The sequence below is a fragment of the Clytia hemisphaerica genome, unplaced genomic scaffold (genome assembly GCF_902728285.1).
Source record: "Clytia hemisphaerica strain Z4C2 unplaced genomic scaffold, Clytia hemisphaerica genome assembly, whole genome shotgun sequence".
NCBI classification, from domain to species: domain Eukaryota; kingdom Metazoa; phylum Cnidaria; class Hydrozoa; order Leptothecata; family Clytiidae; genus Clytia; species Clytia hemisphaerica.
The window spans coordinates 225,613-250,835 of NW_027104166.1; the positions used below are offsets into that span (position 1 = coordinate 225,613).

A 25,223-nucleotide genomic window follows, 5' to 3' on the forward strand; every position below is an offset into this window, starting at 1 on the left:
ATATTTAAATTTCAAATTTGTACAAAATGTCAATACCAGATTTCCAAAAATAATATTTCTACTATGAATGGTAATGCGTCTTACTGTAAAGTATGATATTAGGGTTAAAAAATGATGGTGGAATGTTATGGGGCTATATCAAAATATATCAAAGAGGGTGCGTGCATCCTATTGTTCTCTGAGAATAACAGCCCAATATAGCTTTTTCCACAGAGAATCAAACTTCAGATTTTTTCTTGCCAGAAGAATTTTGTTACTTATTTTACCGGGCTGTGATAAGGAGGAAAGTCTAAAATGCAGTTATGAATACCATAATAATAGAACCCATGAAAACATTTTTATGAATTTTAGGAAAAAGGAGCAAACCTTTAGACATCAAATTGTCAAGTATCATCATTGTCAAGTTTCATCTCTGACACAAGAAATAAAGCACGAATTTCACACCGTCCTGCAATGTTTTACTTTTAAGAAAGAAATTTCATCTTGAACAAAAAACGCATTATGCAGAGCGAAATATGTAATACACGCATTTCCTATTAGCAGATTCATGTAAAAAAATCACGAAAAAACGTCGAGTAAAGCTCTATATTGCACACATAAGTATATTTTTTTCAAAATGTCCAGAGTATGAGGTAAGGTCTCAGCCAATCAGACATTTACTCGACGTTTTTTCGTGACTTTTTTATATGAATCTACTAATAGGAAATTTGTGTAATTCAAAGGTTGTTTAAAGAAACCTGATACGCCCCGCCGTACCTTTCGTACTCACTGGCGTTTACAGTGATGAATATTTTTTTCAAGTCAAGCTCTCATTTATAGGATTCTAAGTATGTAACTCGTAGTATAGTGTAACTTAGTATTACAATGGACTACAGTACAGAAAAAGACGTGTGTTTTGTTTAAAAAATACATGTCCAATCTTTCCCAAATTTTAACCAAAGATGCATCTAACTGAAATCTAATTCGACATGTACTTATAGAATTAGAGCTATTTTACGATTTATGACGTCATAATTTGATGACGTCAAAATTCACACTTTTATTGATAATTAATTTTTAGGTTAATATTTAATTACTTTAAAAAATCTAGACACGCCCTAACTCACCCGAGAAATTTTATCATCTTAATTAAATGTATGTAATTCAAGTTTAACTCTCTGAGTGGGTGTGTTCCTTATAAAAAATATATTCGTGTATTCTTATAGAATTTTGTTCCTAAAAAAGTGCCTGCATCTCTAGGCTTCTGATCATCCTCTAGCGAAAAAAGTTTCTTATATATAGAGGAAAAGTATATCTATAGAGGTCTGCGATTCAGACTACTGCATCTCCGACCGTTGACTCTCTAACTCTCCACTAAGCCGAACGTATTTTTCTTCAGGGGGGTTGCTCGATTTAGAGAGGGAAGGAAATGTTCATGAATAATGAAGGACTCCTTTTATGACGTCATCATACTGTTAGAAAAAATAAAAAGTTTACATAACAAAGGGAGAAACAGTGCAAGTTAGAGATAGAACGGTATAAAACGTACAAGATCGATTTGTCATGTCATTTTTTATTTTGTAATGTAAAACTGTGAGAATTGTATTTTCAGAAAAAATCACCCCTGATATTTTGTACAGGGATTTTGTCCTCAAAACAATTTGTCTTTGTGCAATTAGCCAATCATGATAAGTTATCTTCGATTAATTGAAATTTATGTAGACACCCCGGTTCTGTCTGATTAAAATGTCCCGGCGTCAGCCTGTTTTCAGCAATCCGGCAACCATGATAATATCACGTGGTGCAAAATTATCCAATCACTTTACGTTAGAATGTTTATATCTTATCTCTGATTGGCTCTGTATTATCACGTGATAAAAAATAAGCTTCTTGAATCGAAAACATGATGTTCTTGTACGAGACTTAGCACTCTCAGACCTTGTTTTCTCAAAGGATTTCGAACCAAATTATTGGTGGTGTCGCCAGTTACTGTCTTCTTGTCTGGGGATTTATCTTACATTCTTTGATTGCTAAAGATATTTTATCTCTACTTCAATATGCCAGTTACTTCACTATATCTATGTACCTTTTTATCAGCCTTTTATATTTACATAAATTCATAAGGTTTTGTTTGATTTTGGCTTGGCTTTTTTAAAATGGTTTTTATTGGTGATTTTGAACGTTTGTGAGTTCGAGTAATACATATATATGACAAATAATAACAAGCAGCTATTGAAAGAATTTCCTTTGAATTTGTTTTAGATTAATTTGTTATTTTATTACAAAATTTAGTTACAAACAGAAGGTATTTTCAAGATGACGTCGATGGGAATGAGTTCCTTGTTCTCTTTTACTTCTCCTGCTGTCAAACGACTGCTTGGTTGGAAACAAGGAGATGAAGAAGAAAAATGGGCAGAAAAAGCTATAGATTCACTTGTCAAGAAGTTGAAGAAACGAAAAGGTGCCTTGGAAGAATTAGAGAAAGCTTTGTCCAATCCAACTGGAGAATCTAATTGTGTCACAATTCCAAGAAGTTTGGATGGTCGTTTACAAGTTTCTCATCGTAAAGGTCTTCCTCATGTTATATATTGTCGTGTATGGAGATGGCCAGACTTACAAAGCCACCACGAATTAAAACCATTAGAATGTTGCGTTTATGCCTTTAGTTTGAACAAAAAAGAAGTTTGTATCAATCCATACCATTACCGTCGTGTTGAAACACCAGGTAATTTATATCCTCCAAACTTGTCTGGCAAAAACCATGCATTACTTGGGGCCTGATCCTGCTCTAGAGTCACAGAAGTAGGGGCAAATCTGAAGGGTTTTTTGGTCTGGAAAAGCAAATTTTGTAAGTTGGTCAATTTTAATATCTTTCTAGTGAGCTTTTACTAAGGTTTTTTCAAAGAAGTTTGAAAACTACTGTACCTTTAGGTAATAATCCAAAACTTCCCTTGACAATCAGAAGCGCCGAGGTCACAAAAATTCAGATAGTGCTGTGGTACAGTCATTTGAAAATAAGATAAAGCCAAGCTGGCATAATCTGTGAGTATCTTCCACACTGTTTTCTAGGCGGCCAACTTAATGCATTCTTCAGAATATTCTGTAATTTGTATTTTCTAAAGAAATGTTTTCATTTGATTGTTCAGGGAAATTTTGGGTGTTATAGGTAAGTACAACGGTAATACAGTTAGGTGTATTTGCTGATTGATAAAATAATAAATTTATTTCCACTTCTCTGGATAACCTGATAGTAGATCAATTTCAACTTAATTTTTATCTTAACTGTAGTAAACAAAACATCCACAAGCAGTGCTTAAAATAAAAGTACTCATACAATCATTTGATATGATTGAAGTCCCAGAATGCTAAATAGCATAATAAATTGTGCATGTATTTATTAGCTTAGTAGGCAAATACATTGTATAGGGATATCAATAAAGATGATTAGGAAAAGGTCCATTTCAATACAGACACTGATACCACTTGGACGTATATAGGACACTTTTCAAAGCTTCGTTAGTTGAACATGCACGCCTTTGGGTTAATCCTGAGTTTTTTACCAAGATAATAAAATAACACAAATCATCTTCTACAGGGTGCGTCATAAAAAAGGTTTCTCTCTTTAATGTGAATTTTTTGCTGATCTTAAAAATTTGAAAGATAAGGCAAAAATAAAAAATTGTAGTGTTCCTGGAAACTGGCCGGGTGAAAAAATGGAAATTTTCTGACCCGTCCGCAGACTATGGGTTTATCTTTATGGTTCATCATAAAGAAAATCAAGTTGACCGTTCAAGCTATCAAACGTTGTTTGTTTAGATATTCCCGCTTGTAAATCAAGTTTTGTTCGTTACTAGTTGATGCATTAGTATTCAGAGCTTACTTCATACTGTTTGTATATACATAAAAGTTATCTTTGAAGTCCTATTTCAATGATCTTAAGTTATTAAATATATTTTTAAAAGAAATTTTCCAGCCGGCCACATGAGATGACAGCTTTTTTCTTTCACCCGTATTCCGGAAACACTACATTTGTTTTGTTCTCCTAAACTTAAAATTTTGATGGGCTATTTATTAAATTTGGTTCATTAGATCAAAATTTATGCTCAATTAAACAAAAAAGTTACTTTCAAAAACGTTAAAATCGACCTATATATCAAATTAATCAGAAGCATAATTGCATTGTACATTATTATTCTTTTTCTATGGAAAGGAAGGTTGAATTTCAATAAAGAAAATTCATCAGAAAATGCCATAAAATTTTGTAAATTCATAAAACTAAATCAGTGTATATCCAGTCTAGAACCAAAAAACTACGGACATTTTTGATAAAGATAAATTAAAATGATTTTTATGAAGATTTTAAACCCTTACGAGCCTTCAGATTCAAAGTTTATGTTTTTCATTACTAAAAAATGCTCTTATTCATGTATATAAAGGCTATTGCAATTGCCAATTTTAAAATAAAAATTTGTAACCCTCCAAACGATTTGGAGTACATTAAAAACGAGACCGGTCTTGGTGCGGTCGTGCTCGTGCTGCTTTCCGACTGGTTAATTGTGCATGTAAAAGTTAAAAAAAGCGGCCAGAAGACCGTGCACAGTTCCGTATGGTCCGTCCGTGCGGACGATGGTGCGGTCCCCGCCGACTAAAGCGGACAATGGTGCAGTCCCCGCCGACTAAAGCGGACGATGGTGCGGTCCCCGCCGTTTGTTTATATTTCTTTCGGTTGCCGTAAGAATTTCAGCCTCGAGTTCAACCAAGCAAAACAACAACTTGTTTCTGGACACACAAAAAGAACTTGCGTTGTTTGATGTTCGATGCTCACATGTGAATTCTTGAGTTCAACTTTGTTTATTTTGCCGAACGTTATAAAATCGGCAAACAGTCATGTAAAAAACCATTCCGCAAAATGTATGCTGTTTGTTATGATTTCTCGCCTGCCGGCAAACGTTTCGAACGGCAAAATGTCCGCACCATGACCGCACTGAATACCGCACTTATTCAAATGGTGCTCTTTAGTGACCGATCGAGTGCGTTTGAATGGATTTTTAGAAACGATTTTTGGATGATTTCTGGCCGATACAATGGTATCATTTTACCGCACGGTAAATCGTTTCGCCGCTTTTTTGCCGCACATTTTATCGATCCGTCCGCACCAAGACCGGTCTCATTTTTAATGTACTCCAAATCGCTTGGGGGGTCACATTTGATAGGTTGGTTTTCAACGTTTTCAAGCACTTTCTGAAAGTAACTTTTTTATTCAATTGAGCATAACTTTTGATCTAAATGAATCAAATTTAATAAATGACCGATCAAAATTTTTAAGTTTATCTTTCTTCTGTCCAATGAAATAGAAATAGTTTTTTAATTTTTTTCTATTTCGACCAAAAAGTAATTTTAAAGAGAGAAACTTTTTTGTGACACACCTAGTAGATTATTTTCTATACAGAAAAAACATATATAAACTTTGAGCAAATTTGAATGGGAGGGCAGAAATGGTTTCACTGATATAACACAGATTTTTAATTTTGAAACTCTTTAGACTATATCCAACACTGAAAATGCTGAAATCAATCAGCATATACAGCAAATATTCATAAGCTGATTAGATTAGGAGCTCTAGATTTTTCTATCCATCTCTATCCAAGTACCCTCAGGTACATCTTGTTTAATATGATCTTTATTTTGATTCATTGGATTTAGAAGTTCAAAATTTGGTCAAAACTCTTGAAAAATGAATGTAATTAGATTGGTGCACTAAAAAATATTTTTTACCAAAATTGGTTTATTTGGAAAAGTTTTTCTTTTATATTCGACAAAAATTTAAGTTTGACAATATCTGACGATTTAGGTTTTTAATGGTTTTCATAACCCTCACTAAGATTTTCTTAAGGTCCAAGAAAGCAAACCCCTCTGATTTATATAATTATGTCTTGAATATTAGGTCAAGTGTAATTAGCATGTGTTCGTTATATAGCAATTCACAGCCAATACAGAAGAACATGATGTATTAAAATCTTTTTTGTTTCAGTTCTTCCACCAGTATTGGTTCCACGTCAAAGTGAATACCCACGAGGACCACTTCCATATCATATGCAACATGCTAATCACCAAGGAATGCCAAACAATGCAAACTTTCCTTCATTTTCACATTCCAGATCACCTGGTGCTCCTGGTGGTAAGACTGGATTCCTTTTGTTTCAGAAAAACTGTGTCTTTTTTTAGCCTTTTTTTTAATTATTTTGGCAAGGCCATAAACTTGGGGACTACTAAAAAGTGGATTTTGGTGAACTTTGGTATACAAATCTTTAAGCTTGATGAATACAGTATCTGTTTAAGAAACATATTCTCAATGCTCCTGAGCAATTTCATAGTATGATTCTTTTTTCTTTCTTTTTTTCAGAAGAAGGACCACCTGGTTATAATGGAGTCATGTCTGAGGATGGTGGTAGTCCACGGCCAGATCTCTCAATGGATGCTGATAACATCCCACCAGGTACAATTTTTGAATTTTTTTACAATGTTTTGAAAATGCATAATATGCCCATATAATACTTATTCATAGAGAAATCAAAGTTTGAGATTTTGTTTGATTGTTTGAAGCAAAAACAGCTTGATTTCATAGCTTGAAAACATACATATTTTTCAATTAAATGTATGTAAATTAAACAATCAAAAATACATTATTTAACAACTGCTGAATATCAAAGTTTAATGTTTGAATATCAGTATTAATACCTCATCAGATCATTTCATTTCATTCATCATTTGAAGGCCAAATTCTACATCATGTTTATAGCTTTTCTTGCAGCTCTAGCCTTTGCAGACTTTTTGTCTTTTTCAAAGCTTCACATCTGCAAGATCTTCTATTCCAATCGTTAAAACAATTGATTCCAAACAGTCTAAAAAATGTTGAAAATTTACTTTGACTGACTTTGGGAAGAAACTTTGCAGAAAGATACTTTTGCAAAAGTTAATTCAATGAAAAATTATGAAAAGCAACACGATAAAAAACACGACTAGTTTACTGTAAAACTACCCTCGAAAAATTTGCTTGGATACGCTTTAGATTTAAAGCTGTGAAATAGTAAGCCTGTTAGGACTGAGTTTCATAATGCTGATCTTTCTCTTTTAATGGGTTATGAGCATCAGGCAGATTTTGAAGTCTTTGTTATGAACAGGCCAGGCATTGAACTGACAAACTTGTGCAATGTATGCACAGTGTCTATCATAAATAACGCTTATAAGCATTATAAGCATATGAAGGCTCAGGTTTGCAGAAATCCTAAGCATATATGTCAGCCTGAAATATTTTTCAAGTTGTAATTTTTTATCTGTTTAAAAAGGTTTGGTAGGGGTCAAGTAAAACATTCCCCACACGGCTACATTCCACTGCTCCCAAAATCTGAACAAACTTTTACAAAATTTCTGAAATTTCACTAAAAACTTGGCTCGGGGTGAATCATAAGCATATAATTAATAAGCATAAGCTATGTCTAGATGCTTTGGGAACTTTAGCATACACGAGCCTGACCAAGGGGCAGACCCTTGCTACAAAACATGCATCAATTATATATGTGATAAGTATAAGTTTTAACACCGATTTTCTATACAGATGTTACACCAATCACCTATAACGAACCAACAAACTGGTGCTCCATTGCATATTATGAATTGAATATCCGTGTTGGAGAACCATTCCAAGCTTCTGGAACCAGTCTTGTAATTGATGGGTTTACTGATCCTAATACAAGCTCTGATCGATTTTGCCTTGGTGGTATGTCAAATGTTAACCGTAATTCAACAATCGAAAATACACGTCGGCATATTAGTAAAGGAGTTCATTTGTATTACGTTGGTGGGGAAGTTTTTGCCGAATGTCTCAGTGATAGTGCTATATTTGTTCAAAGTCGAAATTGTAATTACCATCATGGATTCCATCCCACAACAGTTTGTAAAATCCCACCTCAATGTACTTTGAAAATTTTCAATAATCAAGAATTTGCTCAACTCTTGTCGCAAAGTGTTAACCATGGCTATGAAGCGGTTTACGAACTTACTAAGCATTGTACTATTAGAATGAGTTTTGTTAAAGGATGGGGTGCAGAATATCACCGTCAAGATGTAACAAGTACACCGTGCTGGGTTGAAATTCATCTCCATGGTCCTTTACAATGGCTTGATAAAGTATTAACACAAATGGGTTCTCCTGCAGGAATCATTGGGTCGGTATCATAAAATCAAATCAGGACTAAAATCATGTTGTCATAAAACTGTTTTGTTACTACCATGTTTTAGTTGGTTTGTTTGATAGATATGGGTGGATCAGTCAGAGAAATACAGGTTCAACATCCAAAATCGAGAGGAAAAATGAAATTGCTATTTTTACTACATACTAATAAATCAGAACATGACGTAACGTTAGAAACTATGGAACTGCTAATAAAATTAATAACACACAATTCTAAAGAATCCAGAGTAGTTATATATACAGCAGAATCTATATTTTATAGCAGAAATTATAATTTTCCTAAACAAGCTTCTTGTGTTCACAGTTTTCGAATATATGAAGGTCAACGAAATTTATTACAATGTACCGTATGAAGAAGTTGTTAACATTGATCAATCTAAAGTATGTTACAACAAAGGAGATTTTTTTTAAAATACTAATATTTATTATTTTTGTCTCTCGTTAGTAACCTGTGTAAAATATATTATTTTTGCGAATGTTTGGTCCAATGCAAGGTAATCTTGTAAGGATTCTAGAGAGATGAAATCGTTTTTCCCTTAATTTTTCTAAGCAGTAAAAATAAACCAATTCTCTTTTTGCACGATTACAATTATGTGTTTGGGCCTTTTACCTTCTTAATAATAATCCTCTATATTCTAATATCTAATATTATACTTTTGTTTTCATAATGTTTTATATATACCTTGCAATATTCTTTTAGCTACCCATTTTGTAATTATGTTTCAGTTGACAGTGCCAGAAACATTTATACAAAAATGAACGCTAATGGAAGTGTTTTAAAGGGTATGCTACTTTTTTCAGTCAAGCTAGTACAGTTTCTAATGTCATTTTTGTCTTGTTTACGTGTTATGCTTCTCATGTTTTGTCTCGATTATTCAGTCATGAAAGTAAGCTCTTTAGCTTGAACAAGTTTTCCCATATTTCAGCGTCCAACGTTCTGTTTATTTAGCAAAAAAATTACTTTTTTTAAATTGTAAATTTCATTTGTAGATTTTTTTTGACATAGACAGTATTTTTTTTGTTTACGCTGCTAGCTTCTTATATGATTTATACGCGCTTTGCGATTTTTGACATCCGTTCGACTTAGTACTTTTTAGTTTTCGATTCAACTTTTTGACTGAATCAGGTAATTGATTGTTTTTTTCAATAATTCTTGATGCCCATCTTTGTACGGAAAGACCCGTCAAAAACTGATTACCTACAAGCTTTTGGAATATAACCGGTGTTTTTCATTTGTATCCATACAAAAGATAAGGGCTTGAATTTCAAAATATAGTACCTTCTCAACCCGGAAAACTAATTAGGGCAAGTTTTGTCAATGATCTGTTCGTAGCATTTATTTTTCAAAGCTACACATGAATGAGCTCGATTCTACCATGGATAGCAATGCTTTCTCCTAACGCCATGTCATGGGGGGAGAATACTTTCAGTACCCAATGCACAGGCTGCAAAATTAAAGTCTGAAGACAAAATCACGCTTTTACTCGAAATTTTTGTATGCTTTTTACATGACATTTATTTCTGATTCATTCGAATTTATTGACACTAATAAAGTTATCAGCTGTAAGTTGTAAAGCAAGTAATATGGGAATAAAATCACGTGAACTTTTTCGAGTAATCACATGTTTTGGCTGCATTGATATGATTTTGCAACCCGTGTATTTAACTTTTCCTTATGCTCTTCATAAGTTTAACTTTTGTCATTCTAATTTTTGCTGCTAACTTTTGTTGCTTTAAGATACGTCGTTGAATCGTACAATATGTTTATGCTTCAACTTCATTATCATTATTACTACTACTAGTTTTTAGAAAGAAATATTTTGGTTTTTATAGATATACAAGAAACGTGATACAAAAATCACACATAGTTTATTCTTATTTTGTTGTTGTCAACTTGACCCCTTTTTCTATTTTTGCCTCGATTTCGAAATCACAAGATTTACACTTTTGAATTAAATTTACCGATCATTACTTATTTGAAGTAGTAAACACTCTTAAGATACTTGATTTGTTTTTCAAAACACACACACAAAATATCCTTTGAGGTTTGATTGACGTTTGACACTTAGAACGTGGTCACTAAAATATACAAATTTTGACAGTCATTATTTGAGGTTTTGTTTTGTATAGAGAGTTCCGGCTTCTTATGAGGTCACTTGATTTCCTTTGTTGAATTGAAATGTCGCATTGTCTTTGAAAATACCGTCCTTTCTCTACTTCAACCGACACAATTTCAAGGGCCCTGCAAAATAATACTTTTAATAAAAGATTTGAGAATAGTATGCTTAAAGTTCTGATTCGTTGTGTTGAGTGGGCATTGTTCAGCAGGAAAGCACCCACGCGATTAATTACCCTATCTATTTCATCATAAAAGCTGTTGGGGCGATATGGGCGGAGAAAAAACGAAACGCCGTAACAAATTTTCTGTTGCCACCGTCACGATGATATAGCACTCGTAGTCGTAAACTGGAAGCAGAAACGAGAGCGGGAAAGAAATGCTTTATCCTGTATCGACAAAAACAGGACTTTTTCCTATCTTATTGACCCTGCCCTCTCCCATACATTGTTTGATGTTTTACTGGTATTTTTAAAAATTTAATAACAAGTCCGCCCGAAGTACAAACGAAGCGTACATTACGCGCCTAAACTTATGACCGGTAATCCTAACTTTATCTGGTACCAGATGTGGAAATATGCTACGACACGCTTTGCTCTGAAGGTCGGGCATATTTTATATTTGGCCGCCCCTTTAGAGCTTTAGGGTGGGCGGCCGCCCAATACGCCATCGGAATATCAGATAAATCCTAACCGGTTTCACTTTCGATTTTTCAAAATCAAAACACAACAGGGCGGCACAAGCTCTGATAAAGTCAAAATGGCGGCTGACAAATCTTCAAAATCTGTACTTTTTGTGTGTTTGGGCAACATCTGTCGCTCTCCTATGGCTGAAGGCATCTTCAAGCACCTTGTTAAAGACCGATCTGATACTTCAGATTGGTTGATTGAAAGTTGTGGGACTGCACGTTATCATGTTGGTGAGCAACCTGATGATCGAACACTCTCCACTTTAGAAAAACATGGCATCAAAAACTTTAGAAGTACTGTACGCCAACTTGCAAAGGATGACTTTTCAAGATTTCAATGGATTTTTGTATTTGACGATGAGAATAAAAGGAATGTTGATCATAAAAAGCCAGCCTCATCAGACAGCAACATAAACATGATTCGTAGATATGATACCGAAAAAGATGGCTGGTCGTATCCCACCAGTTACAGACCCTTATTATCATGATGATAGCTATTTTCAAATGTGCTATGACCAGTGTCATAGAAGTTTGGTTCATTTTTTGAAAACAGAATATCCCTAGTCAGTGTGTTGATGTATTAGACTTAATTTTTCATATTTTTTGTAGTTTTTGTATTTTTATAGTATGATTATGGATATATTTTAGCTTGCAATAGCACGACCCACGGCATGGCCCGAACATGGCCCACTTTTTTGTGGCCCGAGCATGGTCCGAACAGGCCCGAACATGTTCGGGCCATGCCGTGGGTCGTGCAATAGCTTGCTATTTTCCATTAAAGAAGTATTTATGATATTTGTAAAGTAGGTGCCGTGAAATCAGGTTAACTTGCATCAGTGGAGGGAAATTTGCATAGCCATCATATGCCTGACACCTAACCAACCAACCAAAGCAGTAAAATCTCAAAACAAACTTAAGTACAAGAACTATGCAGCTCTGCTCTTGCAGCTCTACTCTACCATTTTAGAATCTCATATTTGCTATGCGAGTATTTTTGGTCAGTTATTGGAAGTGCCTCAATTTTAAGCATGTTCAAAGTTCCCAATAACAACTTTCTTTTTATTACAGAAACCAAACGAGTGAGAACAAGTCATAAAACTAAAAGGCAGTGGTTGTGACGTAGTTTACGAAATTGTTAAGATAAAATGACATACTTTTTATTTTCTACGTCATTTTTTGAAACCTCTTCGTAGGAGAATGTGTCTTTTATTTCTATAAGGAATTTTATAACAATTCATTGCAGATTAAAAAGACGATCAGAAAACGAAGACTTCTTCTTTTTCGGTGGATATCACTTAATAGTGATATTAAACATAATTTCCTACCTATGCACCTACCTACCTATCACTTTTATGGTTTTTGTAAATCAGGTTTGTTTTTATTTAACTTTGTATTTTAATGACCAGCCAGGCCATTCATTTGAGGGCTATGCATGTTAGCTTCCACTGATGCAAGTTACCCTATCTCAGGATAATCCTTTAATCTAATCGCAATGTCATGTTGAATAATAGACCTTTTTTCAAAGTGGCCACCCTGTTGAATAATTATGTAGTCCAGCAGAAAAACAATGCTAAAACCATGCATAATTATTACAATATGCATGATACAGTAATTATGCATGGCTTTATCATTGTTTATATGGCTGGACTACATAATTATTCAACAGGACGTCCTCTTTGAAAAAAGGTCTATTAAAAAGTGATTTTCTTAGGATCTTTTGTCAAATTCCATGATGGTGATGTTCTTAGAATATATTCTTAATTTTTTGGCTAATTTCATACATAATCTAATAAAATATATTCTTATAAACGAAAAAGCGTGTAAACACTGTTTACAATTTGTTTTGAATACCTTGTTGCACTTATATAACTACTCAAGTTATTTTAAACGCGAATCGGTTACCCTCCTTTTGATTACAACTGTTTAACAAAATTGAGCCGTGGTAATTTTCGAAAACCCTGACTTTCGCATTAATAAATTGGGCTCTTCCAGAAAATGTCCGAACATGGGGGGTGGAGGATATATTGTCCGGGGGGGTAGCGAAAAATCATCAAAATTTGCCTTGTCCGGGGGGTAAATCACTGAAAATTGTTGTATCCTCCACCCCCCATATTCAATTTTTTTTTCTGGATGGCCCATTGTCACATATGTGGAATAAGAATAAGGTAATAAGGTAGCTAAAAAATCCAGCATCACAAAAATATGTAACATACGTAAGCATGATTATCATGTGTACTAAATATTTCTTTTCATTATCTTGATGCTATAGTCAGTGGAGTCTTTAATTATATTCAACATGGCATTACGTCCTAAACTTTCTAAAATAGGTATATTAGGTAAAGATCTTTTAATACTTTTGTTTCAGCTAAAATTTCACTTTTCCACTGCTTTTCGGGAAGGGGGTTTGGGGTTGGTGGCTGAAAATTGTGGAGGTTTTTTCTATAAGTTTGAAAAAAGCTTGCTGAAGTTCATTTCTCAACTAGCCAAAGTGCAGATGAGAAAATGAACGCGAAACATTTATAGATAACGTCTTTTTGGCCCCTTTTTTGAGTTGCGTTGAGAAATCGATAATATCCGCTTAAAAGTTCTCCTTATTACTTACCAATTAAAAAAGAGAGTAAGAATTCGAAACACCAAATACCAAATCATTACTTTGCTTGGGGAAAACTGGGGCTGAATTTACGTGTTACATTTCAACAAAACAAACATGAAAAGTTTTAAGATTTTGATATTATCTTGTAAACAAAAGCGAAAACGAAAAGGTTCTGATATTTTCATGTATTGTTTTATGTATATGATTGACATTTCATTTTAGTAAAATTGCTTTGTTTTAGCCAATGAGTGCACTCAAAAACTCATTTAATATTAATCCCAAATCTGGATGAGAATGATCAAAGCGGTGCGCCAACCTGGGCAGATTCTCTATTCTAGGGCAGAAGCCATGACTTTCAGAGAATCTGCTCGGAGATTAGTTTGGCTATGTCATCTTTTGTATATTTTTAAATGGAATAGTTAAAGCAGGACATAACAAGTAATTTAAAAGTATAATATAAAGAAACAACATAACTCCAAATTTGAGTCAAAGATTCACTAACTAACAAAAAGGGTGTGGTGGTAATCCTACACAACTAAGAGAGGTCCACCACGCCCAAGAAGAACAACAACACTGAGGCGATGATGATGTGATTACTTTTATTTGTCTCGGGACGAGGAACTGACCGGTCACGCCCTTAAATATACGGTTGAACATCAAACACCCTTCTCATGAAACAGACATTTTACAAATGGAAGATTGGAACAATCAATGTACGAACCTTGCAAAGACGACCAAAAACTCGAACGTGTCGTGAAGGAGGTCCACAAAGCGAATCTCGAAATATGTGCGCTTCAAGAGGTTAGACGTTTAAATCAAGGATCTGCAACTATCAAATGCGACAATACCAAATACGAAATTCATTGGTCTGGTCACTCTCTCAAAAGACAACATGGAGTTGGATTTATCATCAAAATAGACCCTAATGTTGAACTCGTTCAAGTTGAATACGTTAACGCTCGGATCATTGTGTTTCAAGCCAAGGTTTACGGATGTCTACTCAAAGTTATAACTTGCTATGCACCTACGGAGGAAAGTAGTGACAGTTCAAAAGACTTATTTTACAGAACTCTTCATAAACAATTCTTGAATACACCACCAAAATTCAAAGTTATTTGTCTTGGCGACTTTAATGCTACAACCTCAGCTTCATGGTATAATTCTTCCCTCAGGGAAAATAGTGTCATTGATAACTTGACTGTGAATGATAATGGTGAACGGTTTCACAATTTGATAAGAACTCAGAATTTATCAGCATTAAACACATGGTTCAACCATAAACGCTGCCGGCGAATCACATGGCATTCCCCAGATGGTACAACAAAGAAAGTTTACGATTTTATACTTAGTTGCTCTTGGTTACGCCAGTACACTACAAACTGTAGAGTGTATAATTCGTTTGATTTCGACAGCGATCATCGATTGGTTATTTCGAATATGAACACCCCAGGAAACAAATCATCTCGTGCGAGAAAAAGGAAACCAAAGACTATTCGCAAAAAGCTCAACTATAAACTACTAGAAAACGACGATATGTGTGAAAACCTGATTTCGAAATTCTCTAATTCCTGGGATAACATTCAGATAAACAATCTTGAAAACAATGATATTAACGATTTGATTATTAAAAATATCGAAACTGCTGCTTCAGAGACATTACCTGAAACTGTTGAACAAAAACTTCACCAACCATGGCAAAATGATGAAAAATTAAGAGAACTTTATTGTAAAAAAGATGAACTCTTCAAAAAGAATGCTAATCCAAAAGATTTGCAAAAACTTCGTAAACAAATTCGAAAACGATCCAGGCAACTCAGAAATGAACACTTCAAGGCCGAAGCTGAGAAACTTGACGTACTTGCTGCAACAAGAGAACTTGACAAATTATTCACCACTGCTAAAAGACAAACTACGACTTTAAATACCTCGAGTAGCAACTCTTCATGTCCTCCTGAAAAACTGTTAAAACATTTCAAACTCCATTTCAATCCAAATAATGATAACATGAGACCCAATGAACTTGATAACGTACCAGATTTTGTTGAATCACTTCGTAAAATTTCATCGACGATCACTATTAACAATGAACCTCCCACTATTGATGAAATTACTGAACACTTACATAAACTTAGAAACAAGAAAGCAAACAATGACATTGATTCAGAATTATTAAAGAAATGTGAATGTCCAATCCTTCTCGATGCTATTCATCAAATGACTACAAACGTATGGGAAAACTTCGACATTCCTACTGCCTGGGGAAATTCCCGATTGAAAACATTGTGGAAAGGAAAAGGGTCAAAGAAAGACCCCTCAAAGTATAGAGGCTTGAGCATAGGTTCAACTATATGTAAATTGATCGTGAACATTATTTTGAGTAGACTCCAGCCTTGGTACGAGGCACAATTGACAGACGAGCAAAACGGATTCAGACAGAACCGGGGAACAACAGATGGGATTTACAACATCAAACGTATACAACAGATCTCCAATCGAAAACTACAGCCACTCTACCTTGTGTTTGTCGACCTCTCGGCAGCTTTCGATCACATCCCGCGCAAATGGATGTTTGATTCAATTAAACTTCGTTTCAAAGATGATCAAAGCTCACTCCTGATTGACATCCTTGAGAAACTGTATGAAAACACTTCTTTAAATTTTGAGGAAGCAACGTTTGAAACAACAAGCGGTGTTCGTCAAGGAGGACCAGAAAGCCCTAACCTTTTCAACTTGTACATTGATTTCGTAATGAGGGTTTTTCTTGAAAATAGTCGACAGATTGAAGAAATTAAATTCTTCAACCATAAATATCGTTTGAACACGAGAGCCATTTCTCGAAAACAAAGGGCTGAAATGAGAGACAGGAACCAACGATCTTGGGGGACGTCAGAAATTCCATGGTCAGGATATGCCGATGATTTAGTGCTGTACCTTCTATCACTTGAAGGTCTTCAAAAAAGCATCCAACTCTTAGACGAAATCTTCACCTGTTTTGGACTTGCAATAAATAACTCCAAAACAGAAACAATGATACTGAATGTTGACGAAATTCCAACATCGATTGCAACCCTGAGAGGTGTCGACCTCAAAAATGTCTCCATATTTCGATACCTTGGAGCTTACATTAATTGCTGCGAGCCTAGTACAGGAGACAGTGAAATAAATCAACGAATCCAACTCGCTTGTCAAAAATTTGCAGAACTATCAAACCTCTTGCAAAATTTCCATATCAACTTGAGAACACGCATTTCATTTCTGAACTGTTTTGTGCGTAGCCGTCTTACCTACGCCTGTCAAAATTGGTGTCTAACTACGAATCAACTAAACAGACTAGACATCACATACAGAACATTCTTGAGAAGAATGATATGCAATGGGTTTAAACAAATTGACAGAGAAAACAATGACTATCGACTAGTCATCACGAATGAGAATTTGCATGCACTTTGTGGAACTCGTGACGTCACTGACTTTATCAAAAGTCAACAAGCGAGCTATGTGGCACATGTAATAAGAATGCCTAACGAACGGTCGTTGAAACAATTAATGTTTAACGATGACACAAATCGTAAACGTGGTCGACCTTCCAAGACACTGTTAGACCAAGTTGTTTCTGATAAAGATGTTTCAATTGATGTATTTTGTAATAGATCATTAAATGAGAGGGTGTGAGATTGCTCTAGGGTTCCCAACAACACAGACAACAATCGTCCAGTGTCTTTGGTAGCCCTACAGCCAATCCATCCTTATATAGGGATTAGATTGTAAAATTTTATTATTATTATTAATAGTTCTTTGTATTTAAAATGTATATTTCAGTGACAAGAATTATCTTCCATACAAATTTTGAATTCTTCTGATATCACTTGAACCAAGCTTCAATTTAGAAAAAAGACCACGATAGTAAGGATACATAATAGCGCTCTTATCTTGTGTGTCGTGTGATAAACCTAGAATATGCCCAATTTCATGAACAGCAACCCATTGGTAACTTGTTGCCCCTGGAAAAGGTAAAAAATAATATATACAGTTGACTCTTGTTAATTCGAACTTCCATAATTCAAATCTTTCTATGATTCGAACTAATTACTAATCTCCTTCAAGGAAAATCCTATTACCCCTCCCACTATCCCGAAAGGCTTTATGAGAGAGAAAAAACTTAAATCTTACAGAATTTCCATTTAGTGATAGCAAAATTTTCATCATCATCAAAATGTAGACGACCATCTTTTGGATAAAACGCATGCGCGAGAACTTTTCCTTTTCCATCAAATGATGTTCGACAAGTTCCTCTTCGATCATCACGGTGTGATTTTGCACCAAATCTAAATACCAAAATCTTTTTTCTAAAATCTGGGCTCTTCCAGAAAAGAAGTCGATATTTCATCCCCTGGATGTGTGATTCAAGCCGGGAAATCATATAATCGACCCTCTGAATACTAGAATTTACTCATGGTCACTCGATTCAAAAAAACGACCGTATGTGCGGCCCAAAATAGGACTTTGAAAATGGACCATTACAGTCCGTTTCTTTTCCTCTTTCTGATCAATCTTGCTCCACTCCACATCCGTGTCAATTCAATATCAAAAAGCTTGTATGTTGTATTTTAAAATTGATGAGTAAGCAAACGATATCACTCTTGTTTAAAAACAAAACCTTTAACTTTTCTTTTGAACCCAGGATCAGAAAATCATATAACTTACGCGATAACAATATCACCATTTCGGTCAACTCTTCTAAAGCTCAATGAACTGACATCTGACCAATATTTGAATGCCTTTGCTGTTTCTCGAATCAGATCATCTCTATCAATATCATTTGTATAGCTATCAAAATAATAGGTCAATTCCTTTTTGTTCCATTTCGGTTGGTAATAAGCATTATAGTTCAAATCTCCATAATATTCGTTATCTGGTCGTCCACATCTTGGGGTGTTCATTAATGCTTGTGTGTCTTTGTCTACTTTTCCGGAAGGGTTTAAGCCGAAAGTAATTTGGAAATGGCGTACTGATTCTGTAAGATCTGCATCACTGAAATGATGTTTGTCGTGGAATCCAAATTGCGTCAAATAATCCTTTACGAAAAATAAAATCAGCATAAACATTTTACATGAATATAGAAATCGCTCTCTACTCTATTCTTCGGGCATACAGTTGCATTATTACACCCCTGTGTCACAGACTCGCTGGGACCCAGCCCAACTGGAAAATTTGCCAAAAATTCCGTCCTCAGTTGAAAAAATATCCTACAATTTCAGCATCAGTTGGAAATCGATTTAATCCTCACTTAAAATTTAATGGAAAAAATTGCACTCCAAAACCATCCCCACTCGAATTTTTGTGCTAGGAACAATGGAATTTTCTATTCTATTCCCACTGAGATTTCAATATAAGTTTTCATCGCCACTGAGGGAAAATCTTCTACCGGGGCTGTGAGATAGGGGTGTATTATTATGACAGTAAACATCGTAAAATTTGAGAAGAATGTTTTTCTACATGTAATAAAATCGCTCAACATTTTACACTCAAAACCTTTTACATCTATCAGTTCGAGCAGAAACTACAAAGAATCGAAGCGCTGTGAAGTACTGTAGCTTAAGCGTTGCCAAATTCCGCAACGTTGTGAAATTCTGCAACGTTGTCAAATTCTGCAACGTTGTCAAATTCTGTAACGTTGTCAAATCTCGCCGCTTTTCCGTTGCTAAATTTGACAACACTTTCCTTTGAACCAAGAAAACGGTTGCAGAGTGATGAACGGGGTCTCAAAATCACGTGTATTTTGCAGAACAGCTCAAAAGTAAACTTTTCATCCTTAGATTTTATTTTCCTAGTAAACTAGGTGCGACTTACCGAACTGACATAGGGCCCTGGGTAGCCTAACAACAAAAGAAATTATAACTGCATGGTTTGAACTAACCTTGGCACCTTGGTCCTCGGTTGAAACAAATACCACCAAAAGTACTGCAATGAAAAAAGTTAGCACCTTCATTTTGATAAACTCTGTTGACTGTATCAAATCTATCTCTATAGATCCGATTTTGAAAGTTTTATATTACTTTGCATAGTCCGTTTACACCCCCCTCCCTAAAACTCAATAAATTGAATGTATGGAATGGTCACACTATAATCTTCAATTTCTATGTTTTCTATATTTTGACACACGTTGATTTTGAAGGAGTTCTTCAACAAATTAGTGTTAAATCGTGAGGCCACTTATTTGTTTTCAATAATCTGAAGAATAATAGTTCAAATGACGTTAAGTGATATTTTACGGGGTGAAAATTTGTAAAATTTTATCAGCATTATTATTTAATGACAATAAATATTAAATAACTTCAAATAAGTTGAACTGCAATGAAAACTGGCGGATCTTTTTCATTGAATTGTAAATATTACGAAATTCATTGTCAATGTTTTTATCTTTATCGATTCTTATCGGTAATTTACGATAATCAAATCTAAGAAACCTGTTTAAATATCTAAAATTGACAAATACAAATGAATAAAGAATTTGATAGAAAGCTCATCCGCGGTGTGTTTAGGCCCAGCAAATTTTGCACTCCACTCAAGAAATGGGTACGGAAATCACGTAAAAAGTAAATCATAATTTTATATAACTAATTTTGTACCGTGAGTATCACAATTCCAATAAAAATCTCTAAAAACTTGGCCTCTGAAGGTACCCAGGGTACCAATTTAGCTCCTTAGACATTAATATGGTAACATTTTGCAGTGATTTGATTGACACATGCGCGATAAAATTTCTTTACTTGGTCGTCAAAGGTTGATACTTTCTTTGAAAACTCGGCCTCTGATACTCAAGTTACAATTTTGCACCGTGAATATCTCGATATTTATTTACGAGCAGTGAGACTTCACAGTATCAGGGTCTCTTCACTGTACCCCTAGCATAAGTGCGGGAAGCCTGAAAAGCTTACCCTAGAACCACACATACGGTAAGTCATTTACCATCCATGATATGTAACGCACACATGTATTACATATCCCCGGGGAGCACTCATAGTAAGTGTCTGACCGTGGGTGCGTTTTCCCGTTACTTCTCAAAAAGTGCAATTTAAGGGTGGAAATAGAAGAAAGTACACTCTCTAACTCTAAGGCGGGTGTGAAATGAGTAAGAAAAAGTTTTTGGGTAAAATTTATTTGAAAATCCGACAAAATCTACTACAGTTTGCAATTAGTTATTTGCGCTGAGATGCTGTGCAATTCGATATGCATAACCAGGGTGCATATGCTGCTCTGCCAACCCAAATCTCCTGAAAGAAGATAGCTGGACAGAAATTCTATGAATTTCTTCAAATATTATAGAAAACTATAATAAATGACATACTTTTTAAACACAAAAACATCTGTAAAAAGGTAAAAAGCTTTTAAGATAAAGCTAAATATTAAACTGCGTTATTGCTTCGGAAGATGACGTGACACTGATAGAGTTTTTCGGTTTTCACATGAGAAAAACAATCGATAGTGCTATATAATAATTGCTGTACGTGTCTGAAGCCTTTTACTGCAGCGTTGTGATTTTCGCTGGCGATTTTTTAACCTACGTTAACGTAAACTTTTTCCGGGGATAATGTGTTACTTTTTTCTAACAGTTTTCAATCATTTTCTTGATCCTGATTGGGGCCTGATTGGTATCCAAGAATATTTTAGAAAAGAACAAAAGAGAATAGAAATCAATAGCATTTCTTTCAGCTCAACTTTGAGTGATTCTTTCATTTTCACAAATATTAGAAATCATTGCCACCGGAGGAAGCCTAAAGCTTCTGAAGATGGCATTCATAGCTTCACGCATAAGGAAGTTGGGCAAACATCTCATAATTTTGCGCGCGTTTTTCAGTATTTTAGTTCCGCTTAACGGTAGCATTCTTATTTTACGGCATTGAGTTTCAAGCCCGAAGGGCTAGAGGTCAATCTCTTTGGTAGGATTTGAAGCCAACAAATCCTACCAAAGTTGCGCGGCCTTGAGCGACCCGCCTGGTTTTTACACAAATGACAGATTGAAACTAAAATTTACCGCTTAATTTCGAAAAATATATCACTCGAAAACAAAGGAATTGCTAGATTCAATCCGTCATCAAAAATACGGCGCATATTTTAAGGCTTCAATTTTTCTTGCCTGAGAAAGGTTAGAGATTGACCTCTAGCCCTTCGGGCTTGAAACTCAATGTTTTACGGTCTCTCTATTGTTTTATCATCATCAAAAAGACTTTTCCGGAGTTATTTTGATCTGATTACTCATTTTGAAATGTCAGTTTGTCTTTTTCTTATCCCTGTAGTGTTAAATGAATCTAAGAAAATTCCCTTTTCTGGGAAATTCCCTTTTCTGGGAAATTCCCTTTTTATACCACTAGTAGTTATTAAGCGCTCTTCATAGGTTAAAAATATTACTCTACTCAAAGTATTCGAACAGTTATGTTGCTAAACGTGTACATTAGTAAAATAACATATAAGTCCCTATGAAGAGCAGTATCTTCAGATATTAATACGCTTATTATAGGAAAAACCAGTAAGTCATATGATTCTGGCTGGGCTGCTCTTAAAATTTATATGAGTTTTTCAGCCTTAAATGTCAATATTAATTAAAATGGAAACATGTACTTCTCAGTAATTTCAAGGCACGGATGTCACTCTAAGTAGACTGTAAATCACTTCACTTGACACATTTGTTAGCATTTGAAAGAATTTTGTCTCAGATGAGAGGTCACTCTTAACAAAAATTACTGTAGGGCTAAGATGATTCCTTTTGAACGCAAATTCAACTCTACATGTGTCCGTTTTGCTGCGGTGGCACCTTAATGAAAGTTATGGCTAGTTTAATTTTTGCTGGGTTAAAATAACCTCTCACAGAATTATTCCGTGCTCATTGCATTGACTTGATGACTCTCAATCGATCAGATTATAGCGTCTGAACGTGCTACTTTAGGGAATCAATTGATGTTTGATCACTTCATGTACTTACATGAAGGTGTCTTTCGTTTACTACATCGTCCACTATCTCCCCATGCGTTCCCACACTGCGGCAATCGATTAGGGCCGCCGCCCTATAGGAGACGTTTCCATTTTGTATTACAAACTGAATGAACAAGTTTATCAGTGTAGCGTCTTGAAACTGTACGTGATTTTACTTTTGCCTAGAAACTCACTTGCGGTTTTTGAGTAAATTCCAATCCAAGGGGACGGTAGAATATTTAATACTTTTATATCTCATTTGTAAAACGCACGTTTATTTGATTAGTACACATGTAATTAAGGTTTTCCACAATTGCTTTTAACATTTGAGTCAAAAAGTTCAATAAATCAGTCCTTTTGGATAGCTAAATTTTGCACTAAAAAGTTTTGGAGGTCTTGGATCGCGCAATCGCGCGCAATGAAATATGCCTAATGCCTAATGGAAAAAAATCTGCTACCTCTCGACAACCACCCATCCCGCCCCCGAGCGCCGCCCGATTGTTCTCCGTTCATCATGACGTCACTGCTTTGACCGCCAAAACAATGAAAATGGTAGCGCTGCTACGAACAGTTTTTCCGTTGGTGGATTTATTTTGATTTTTGGACATTTTTGGCTTGGTGTGTTTGAAAGAAGGTTAATATTTCTATTCATTGTTTCTTGGGAGACTTAATTGTATGAAATGTCTATCTGGTTCATCTTTATGGGTGTATTGATACAATTTTTTGTGTGGGTGTTAACAACAAGACCGATTCAACAATATGTCATTTATATTATTTTCACGCACCCCCCACACCACAGACAGCACAGCTCCCCACAGCCACACCACAATTGATGTGACAGGTGCACAGATGCACTTTAGTAACACAAAGAAATCAAGCTTTCAGAACAAGCTTTCAGAAAAACAACATCAGTCATCTACAGGCAGACAGGATTTATTTGCAACAACAAAAAGAATCAGTGCGTCACAATTTGATTTCCCAAACATTCGTCTAAACCTAAGCTAAAAAAGCGTTCACTTCCACAAAAATTTATGTAATTGCAATTTCGTTATCAGTCCACAGTACAGTCGGCTTCAACATATAGAGTCCCCTGCCCAGTTGGCAACCGGTCTAGTTGGCGACCGAACGTCTTTGAACCCAGAAAAGTCATACAAAAATAAACCTCTGGAGAATTTCTTTTGGTAGTGGACATGTTCATAAAACATAGGGCGAAATGTTACACATTGAAAAATGGCTTTTTTACATTTTTATCAATAACTTGGTAAGTATTGCAGCAGGGGGGGGTACAGCCGAAGGGTACTAACCCATAGCCGGGTCACGTGCGTTTGCGTAGGGTAAAATGGCGAAATGCGAAAATCGAATTTGGCAAAAAAATTTTGAAAAATGACCCTACAAGATTTGACTATATCTTTTTATTCCATGAAGAGATTACTTTCAAATAAAAAATGTATTAACAATGAATGGGTAAGCTTTCTAGAAATCCAAACATAAATTGTATAGCTTTTACCAAAAAATAGCACTTTAGGATCAGAAACAGTCAAAAACCAGTTTTTTCCAATTTTCTTCGAGTTACAGGAATTAATTCCTTGTTTGTTTTGATCTGAAATTTTCAGTAGGGGTGGCCATCATGGTCTCCTTGCTCATATCAGGGGGGGCCGAGCCGGGGGTAAGAGAATTAAAGTTTCTAAGTAAAATCTTAATTATCACCCAAAAAAGTGCCTTTTTTATGTCCATATCTTTTAAATAGATTGTCCCAGCCTTATCCCTTTTCAGTAAAGCTCCTATACCTTTTGTCCTTCAGAAAAACCAAAAATAGTTGGCCTTAATTGCTTGCTTTCAGTTCCTGTAGCCAGTAGTGTGACCCCCTGTATTTCTATTTTTGACCCCCTGGTATTTCACGCGGGTTTTTAAATAGAAAAGTCACATGACTCAAATCCCGCAGTCTTATTGGACTAGAGAAAGCGAAGTGAAATCGCGCGATCTGAATTGGATGAAAAAAGACCGCGGGAGCTGGAAACGAATGGAATTCTCTAGAATTCTCATTTTAAATTCAAGATGGCGGCGAGAAAAGCACGTCTTTTGCTTTGGACGAAAGGTTGTAAATTCTGGTTGATTTTAAGGTTTTATCTTATCTTATCTCATTTACTTTAATTAGTAGAGGCTTCTTCAATGTTTGGGGAAGGTAAGTCTGTAAAAGTTATTTGTTTTTCGGTGGAAAAAAGTGTTTAAAAAAGCATTTTTTGTGCTCAAGGTATATTTTTCTTCGCAAATTTTTGTCTTCAATCTTATATAGATGAACGAGTATTTGACTGATGCTTATGATTTTTCCATAGAACATATTAAAACTATTCAGGAACTTAGACCTTTTTACAGAATTTCAAAAAATCTGTTAGTTCTGGAGATATATTGAAAAGTTTAGACATGGGTAGTTTGCGTTCGTGTTTCGCGTTCCCAAACCAAACGCACGTGGGGTGGTGGTGTCTAATTTGGAAATTCAAAAAAGTTAGTACCCGGTACTAATTTTGGGGTGGGGGTGGGTATATCTCCAATTTTAAGTTAGTACCCGGTACCAATTTTAGGGTGGGTGGGTATCATTTCAATTTTTCTTCAAGTACTCAGGCCCTGA

General features: G+C 35.2%; 3 protein-coding genes across 4 annotated transcripts; 2 read left to right on the forward strand and 1 right to left on the reverse strand.

Moving 5' to 3' along the window:
* The first annotated feature begins 2,217 nt into the window (after positions 1-2,217).
* Positions 2,218-10,102, forward strand: LOC136814199 (mothers against decapentaplegic homolog 1-like). Of its 2 annotated transcripts, none has more exons than XM_067070713.1 (4): positions 2,218-2,704; positions 6,011-6,157; positions 6,383-6,475; positions 7,595-10,102. In XM_067070713.1, the coding sequence occupies exons 1-4, from the start codon at positions 2,296-2,298 to the stop codon at positions 8,215-8,217; spliced, it is 1,272 nt and encodes a 423-aa protein (XP_066926814.1). In that variant the 5' UTR covers positions 2,218-2,295; the 3' UTR covers positions 8,218-10,102. The 2 variants fall into 2 exon arrangements, with proteins under 2 accessions (XP_066926814.1, XP_066926815.1); XM_067070714.1 differs by having other exon boundaries at positions 6,386-6,475.
* Positions 10,103-11,105: 1,003 nt separating this feature from the next.
* On the forward strand, positions 11,106-11,522 carry LOC136814153 (low molecular weight phosphotyrosine protein phosphatase-like). The gene has a single exon (XM_067070666.1). It carries the CDS (start codon positions 11,106-11,108, stop codon positions 11,520-11,522), a length of 417 nt encoding a protein of 138 aa, XP_066926767.1.
* Positions 11,523-17,418: 5,896 nt separating this feature from the next.
* Positions 17,419-19,663, reverse strand: LOC136814200 (hatching enzyme-like). The gene is made up of 4 exons (XM_067070715.1): positions 19,545-19,663; positions 18,332-18,702; positions 17,798-17,952; positions 17,419-17,628 (listed from the first exon to the last, which is right to left on the reverse strand). The coding sequence occupies exons 1-4, from the start codon at positions 19,614-19,616 to the stop codon at positions 17,456-17,458; spliced, it is 771 nt and encodes a 256-aa protein (XP_066926816.1). The 5' UTR covers positions 19,617-19,663; the 3' UTR covers positions 17,419-17,455.
* Between the last annotated feature and the right edge of the window lie 5,560 nt (positions 19,664-25,223).